Source organism: Pundamilia nyererei, unplaced genomic scaffold (assembly GCF_000239375.1).
Source record: "Pundamilia nyererei isolate P.nyererei 1_Seehausen unplaced genomic scaffold, PunNye1.0 scaffold00071, whole genome shotgun sequence".
NCBI classification, from domain to species: domain Eukaryota; kingdom Metazoa; phylum Chordata; class Actinopteri; order Cichliformes; family Cichlidae; genus Pundamilia; species Pundamilia nyererei.
In genome coordinates this window covers 3,140,403-3,147,454 of record NW_005187472.1, presented here as the reverse complement: position 1 = coordinate 3,147,454, position 7,052 = coordinate 3,140,403, and the positions used below count along the sequence as shown (strand labels likewise).

Sequence of the window (7,052 nt, the reverse complement as noted above, 5' to 3'; positions counted from 1 at the left end):
GGGGGTAGTACATGATAAATATGTACTAACAGTCTGCTAACCATTTTTAGACGGAGGTGATTGTGAACACTGTGTCTTCAGACCTTGACCTCAACACAGGTGCAGTCTCACAAGCCATCTTGCGTGCAGCTGGACCCAAACTTCAGCAGTTAGTAGATGCGCAGGGTGCTACTGGAAATGTTGGTGAGATCATTATTACTGATGGCTGCCAACTAAAAAGCAAAAAAGTCTTTCATGCAGTCGCACCTCACTATAAGGATCAAGCCACATCTGAAAAGGTGAAGTACCTTACATTATAAAGGTAAACGTTTAAGCTTCGAGGTTAAAAAGCCTGTTTGATCCAACTTTCATGATGAATGTCTTTATATATAACTGTCTTACAGACTTTGAGAGGAATCTTTAAGGACTGCTTGAACATGGCAGAGGATAATAATCTAACCTCCATATCCTTATCAGCCATTGGTGCTGGAAACCTGGGTTTCCCAAAAGATCGTGTAGCCTCTTTGTTGTTGGATAAAATCTTAGAGTTTAGCAAAAAGAAACACCCCAAGCATCTGAAGAAGGTCGTGATTGTACTTTACCCCAGTGATACACAAACTATCCAGGTAAGAAAAAATAACAAGCTTTGAAGCAACACATTCTCAGTGCTAACCAGAAATCTTTTAGGTCAATTAACCATCAGCATTTTTAACCAGTAAAATCTATTTTTCTTTTGTTTCCATTGTAATCTTCTTTTGCTGGGGGTAGAAGTGACCATATGGGGACAATATTATCATCTAATGCCAGAAAACCTGGCATACTGCATCCATATACTCTGATATTTTATCTCAGAGATTTTTATACTTTTTGATCACTGTGTAGTCATTAGACAATTTTAGCTACCCTAGTGTTTTTTTTTTTTATTGTTGTAATTTTAATGTTTATCGTACTTGTTAAATCTCAATGGGACTACTTGTATAATTGAAGGTTGAATTAAAAAAAAATAATTGGCAACAAGTAACAAAAAATTAATTAATTAATAAAATACTAGTATTTAACTCATCAAAACGTCTTGGAAGGCTGTTAGTAATATTAACCATGTTGACTCAAGTTAGCAGAGATAAAGTACAGCACACAAATGAACACACATATTTCTTCTATGGGCATGGGCCCTACTTTTGGAGACAGCCTCCAGTAGTAATTAAACTTGTTCTGTTGTGTTATTTAGTTTCAGGTTTGGTGTCAAATTGGTGAGATTCAGTTAAAGTAATCGCTCTTCTTTTTTTCTGTCTGCAGGCTTTCAGTGATGAATTTCAGAAGAAGTTTCCCAGCGCCTCAAGTGGTTCAACAAGTTCTACACAAAGTAAAGGCAGGCAACACTGTTTGATATGCAGTTGCTATATAATGCTACCAAATAAAACAATACAAACGAAACAAAAAATAGATGTATTTTTGCCTGTTTTCAAAGAAATGTAACAAAACAGTTAGTACAAACATTTGTACTAACTGTAATAATAAACTGTATTATTTGTCCATATCCTAATGGACAATTAAATTAGTAGTCAAAATTAATGAAGTTCTGTTTTGTAATAATTTATTGCTGATAATTCTTTATTTTCATCCATTTCCAGGAGGCCCCTTCTCTAAAATCACCTCAACCTCAGACATGCATGAGACCAAAATGGGCAATGTGACTATACAGGTAGTAACAGGAGACATAACCAAGGAGACCGCTGATGTCATTGTCAACTCCTCCAATGAAAACTTTACTCTTAAGTCAGGTAAAAAAAACTTTACTCTTAAGTCATCATAGTAAGAACTACAGTGCTTGAGCTGTGCCAAACCGTTAACAGCGGTTGTTATTATTTTTTTCCTGCTCTAAATATTTATTTTGACATATAAATATTAAAGATATTATAATAATATTTAATTTAATATTATATATTAGACATAATATATATTTATATATTAATATTTAGGTACAATATAGAGGATAATATGTAAATATAGTCCACATCTTTAAAGTATTTTTAGATAATAACAGAGGTGGGACCAAGTCATTGTTTTGCAAGTCTCAAGTAAGTCTCAAGTCTTTATCCTCAAGTCTCAAGTCAAGTCTCAAGTAATGTCAGGCAAGTCAGAGTCGAGTCTCAAGTCACTGGTGTAAAAGTCCGAGTCAAGTCACAAGTCTGAAACTTTGAATTTCAAGTCCTTTCGAGTCTTTAAAAAACAACAACGAAAAAATAATGTTGCAGTTATGCTAAATGTAAATATTAGACCATGTAATTTTAAAATCTGTGTTTTTCTCAACACATGACAAAATAGTGAACTTAGAAAATATACACAAATTGTGAAATTGCACCTCTATAAAATGCAGCTCAATTAAACCTAGCTCCAAGAATAATTTTCACCGACAGTTCTGAGATAAGCTGCATGTTATTCTTGGATGCGGTTGTAGGACCGGCTTTAAAATCGCATGACAAAAATATCATACACATTAAAAAAAACTGTATCACCAACGTAGCCTGGACAACATTTGCTAGTTAGATGAAGTCAGCTATCTCATCTTAGCATATTTATATGCAGATTTATAATTATACGGTTCTTGGAGTGAGTGCATACACTCATGAAGTTTAGTAACTTCAGGTCACTGCAACAAGCCCAGGTACAGTTTACCGACGGATGGGTGCAGGACCTTGAAATGCACCGTGTAGAACGAAAGACCATCGTACGTATCATAAGTTTACCAGTCTCACAAATTGTCTTCATAAATACACATTCGTTAACCGTTTATTAATAGGACCTTTGAGCTCAACGGTAATTAATTAGTAGTGGAAATAATTTCTGGTAGCATCACAGTAATGTAGCAGTGACAATAATACTGTATGCTATGATCGTACTTGCCAATTAGTGATACAAAACAACTGTTTTACCCTGTGAATAAAAGTATATGTTTTTGTCAATGTACCATAATAACAGAAGCGAAACGCAATATTGTGTCAGGATAATTTACTATTTATGCACAATAAACAAAGAAGCATAGCGCGACAATTTCTGTTCAGCGCCAGACTTGCTTGTAACCAATATCACCAATTATGTTAAGAAAAATGACGTGTTAACTACTAAAAAACACTGACCTTCGTGTAAATGCTTGGAGCAGACTAACCCGTGAGCTGGAGTGTTCTGGGACGTTATATTTGGTCTTTGAATGGCTGCAATCCAGTCGTCTTTGTTACTTCGGAAACATGGCTCGAACAATTTCTCTTCAACGACGTAATCCGATAACAACCGATCTCTTTACCCGTCGGCTTCCCGTGGCTGTCATGCGACCGGCTATTGCAGTTAATAATACAACAGCTTCTTGACATTTTTGTGTTTCTTTTTATCGCTGTGTAACTGATTTTAATTGAAAGCCTGTGTGCGCTAGTACCGCTTGCCACGAGTTCCCAGAATCCTTTGCGGTTCTACCCGTGAATGACGTCACATTTTCAATCTCTATATAATATGCGTGTTAAATTTTATATTTGGGGTAAAATATCAAGTCTTTTCAAGTAAACCGGTTCAAGTCCAATTCAAGTCCCAAGTCATTGGTGTAAAAGTCCAAGTCAAGTCACAAGTCTTAGAACATTTTTTCAAGTCAAGTCTAAAGTCATAAAATTAATGACTCGAGTCTGACTCGAGTCCAAGTCATGTGACTCGAGTCCACACCTCTGGATAATAATACACAAATAAGAAAGAAGGTCACAAAGTAATTGTATCTTTCAGATTATATGTACAGTATGTATTCAGTGGTGATGTAACCTTTGCCTTCTCCAGGAGTGTCTAAAGCTATTCTAGAAGCAGCTGGTCCGGCTGTTGAAGTGGAATGTCGCAACCTTGGTAAGAAATCACACCAACTTTTTATAACGCTGTAACTCAGAGTTGGCACCAGATAGTATGGCCTTGTACACACTGAAATTTTTAATAAGGCTCATTAACATATGTTACCTTCACCTTTAGGTGCTGAGCCCAATCCAGGCATGGTATTGACGAGCCCCGGTAACCTGAAGTGTAAAAAGATCCTCCACCTGGCTGGACAGACAGACCCAGTAAAAATCAACAAGACTGTGAAAGATGCACTCCAGTTATGTGTGAAAAGCTCTTTCACCTCTGTATCATTTCCTGCCATTGGCACAGGTGAGGTTTAGAAAGCATTTTGTCACTGACAGGTCACATATGTAAATGTCAGTTTTAGGCCATGATATTTTTTGTAGGTTAAGCTAAAATATGTTGACAGGCTGCAGCTTGGGCTGTACTGGAATGATGTAATTCAGGAAGTTGTGATGAATGCTATGATTATAAAAGCCTCCTAACTTCCTACTGAAGCTTTCTAACTGCTAAAAACAGGCTGATGAATAATCCTCTGTTTTCAGCCAACTAAAGGCATTTTGTTATCTTGGGGTGAACTGTTTCCTCAAATGTATGACATGTTGTGCTCTTTCTCTATTGACATATTTGCATTAGAAGGAGGCATTGTGTACTTAAATACAATTTAAAATGCTTTTATTATTTTCTTTGGATTTAATTTGCAGTCAGTTTGTGTTTAGAAAGATGTGTATTGAGAGATACATCAAATTTCCTTATCACAGAACAAATTTAACATCAAGTTCAAAGAAGGTTTATGGAGAAATTTTAGAGCCAGGAACAGTGATAATAGTGTTTGGTGTCATCTGTCGATGTGGCTCGCCCCAGCAGTCTTCAATGTGTGTTGTCCCTTTTTTTTTTAGGTCAAGGCAATGCACAGGCAAGACTGGTGGCTGATGCCATGTTGGATGCAGTGACTGATGTGTTGAGCCAAAACACTGCCAGCCCCCTGACTATAGTTCGCATAGTTATTTTCCAGAAACCTATGCTTAAAGACTTCCACAGCAGTATGCAACAGAGGGAAGCTGCTGATCCCGATTCTAAGGATAAAGCAGGGTGGACCTGGGGATGGAGCAAATTCAAATGTAAATACACAGAACAAAGAGCTTTTGGTTTCACATTCTCAAATCACATATCTCTAATCAGTTTCAAATGTTAAGTTCTAATGTTGTTTTTTGAAATTTGTTATTTCAGCAATCTTTACTGGTGGAAGTGCTGACAAACCAAAGAATGACAAGGATTTTGTCATTGACAGTCTGAAAGTGGAGGCTACTTGTTTCCACATTTGCGGTGACACACAAACCAGTGTTGACTCTGCAAAGAAATGGATAAATGACAAGATATCCCAAGAATATCACAGCATGGAAATTGGAGACAATGCCATCCTTTGTTTCTCTGATGCAGATCGACAGAAAATTGTTGACATGCAGAAGACCATGGACATCAGCATAAGGACTGAAAGCAACAAGCCAAAAGCCACAATCACTATTGAAGGACTCAGCAGGGATGTGCTCAAAGCTAACACTGAAATCATTAAAATGATGAGCAGGGTGAGAGACGAGGAGGAACTAAACAGGAAAGTGGAGCTGGCCAGCGCTGCGGCAGACTGGCAGTATCAGCAGTCTGGGTTCCAGTTTCAGAGTTTTGATGAAAGGACCAACTTCTACCTCGAGGAAGCACTGCAACAAAATTTACAAACTGTAAAAGTTACAGTCAAGGGTCAAGATTACACTGTCACCATGCCAAAAGGACCTGCAACTGACAGCCAGGGAAATATCCTGGAGATAAAGAGAATTGACAAGCTAAAAGGTATTTTAATAAAACCAAGAGATTTAGTCCTCTCAAAGTAGTAATAAGAGATCAGCAGTGTGTTAGCATTTGAAATCTTGCATGATTTCGCCTACTGGTAGGTCTCTCAGAGTTTTCACTACTGAAAGCTAAAATATCTCCCCAAAAGCTATACAATTTTATTTTGTTTTGTTTTTTTAATTAATTTGTTACTAGGTGATGTTCCTGAAAACTGGGAACAAATGAAACCTAACGCCACCAATCAGGCTTTCCCATTACAAGCTGGGACAGAGGAGTATGATGAAATCCAGAAGCTGTTCCAGGCCTCATGCAAACAAGCCATTATCAAGGTAGCATCAATCACATTGTCTATTGTTTTATCACATTAGCATTAGCCAAGTCAGATTACGAGATTAAAGTGTTTTTTCAGGATTAAGTAAATTTACAATGCAGCAGGTGACACAATTTATATCTCAATAAACGACATTAAAATGTTCATTGAAACTGTAAAAGTTGCCCAGTAATATTCAAGTGTTAGTAGATTTGACACATTGTGAGGATGTTATGTAAATTGTTTCTTTTCTTGCTCTTAGATTGAGAGGATCCAGAACCCTACATTGTGGAGCGGTCTACAGGTTAAGAAGCGTGACATGGAGGGGAGAAATGGTCACCAGAACAACGAGAGACGTCTTTTCCATGGCACCTCCGAGGACACTGTGGCTACCATTAATGACCGTGGCTTCAACAGGAGCTTCGCTGGAAAGAATGGTGAGACATTTGTGGGCATTTATTTTGATTTTGTTAGAGAGCTCATAATAGAGACAAGGTGGGAAATGGTGGAGATACTGCCCATAAAGATATATTTAGATTAAGGAGATAGCAGTAAACTAAAAAACAAAAACAACTACTAAAAGAATTTATCTCCAGGAGGTCCCAGAAGACTAATTAATAATAAATAACTGTTTTTTTGGTCTCTACTGGAAACATGAATTTAATGTTACATGCCTGTTTGGTCATAATGCTCTTAAGAGTTGCAGGTTATAAACACTTTCAAAAGAAACTTTGATTTACAGAAGTTTCTCTGATGCTTCATACCAATGCCATATGTTCAAATTTTAGTCTTTGAGAATATCTACTACTGCTACTGGTAGAACAATAATAATAATAATAAAATAATAATAATAACAGAAAACATGTTTTTCATTGGCTTTCTGTTAGGGAAAATATTCTAAAACACTTCTTCAGTAAAGACTCAGAGAAGAGAAACACACAGAACTTCTTGCTAGCAAGGGCAGCCTCCAGACTGAGACTCGCACTAAGAAACTGCCCCAATCTTTATTTATACTTCAGTAGGTGTGTGTGTGTGTGTGTGTGTGTGTGTG

At 37.0% G+C, this 7,052-nt stretch overlaps 1 protein-coding gene across 1 annotated transcript in view; it reads left to right on the top strand.

The window, feature by feature from the left end:
• Positions 1 to 7,052, top strand: part of LOC102195025 (poly [ADP-ribose] polymerase 14-like) — a 10,467-nt gene that overhangs the window by 1,983 nt on the left and 1,432 nt on the right. The window contains exons 2-11 of the mRNA XM_013911752.1: positions 51 to 278; positions 384 to 605; positions 1,276 to 1,342; positions 1,611 to 1,760; positions 3,796 to 3,858; positions 3,979 to 4,155; positions 4,746 to 4,967; positions 5,077 to 5,691; positions 5,887 to 6,020; positions 6,264 to 6,438. Coding sequence (XP_013767206.1) covers positions 51 to 278; positions 384 to 605; positions 1,276 to 1,342; positions 1,611 to 1,760; positions 3,796 to 3,858; positions 3,979 to 4,155; positions 4,746 to 4,967; positions 5,077 to 5,691; positions 5,887 to 6,020; positions 6,264 to 6,438 — 2,053 coding nt within the window. The remainder of the gene's footprint in view (positions 1 to 50; positions 279 to 383; positions 606 to 1,275; positions 1,343 to 1,610; positions 1,761 to 3,795; positions 3,859 to 3,978; positions 4,156 to 4,745; positions 4,968 to 5,076; positions 5,692 to 5,886; positions 6,021 to 6,263; positions 6,439 to 7,052) is intronic.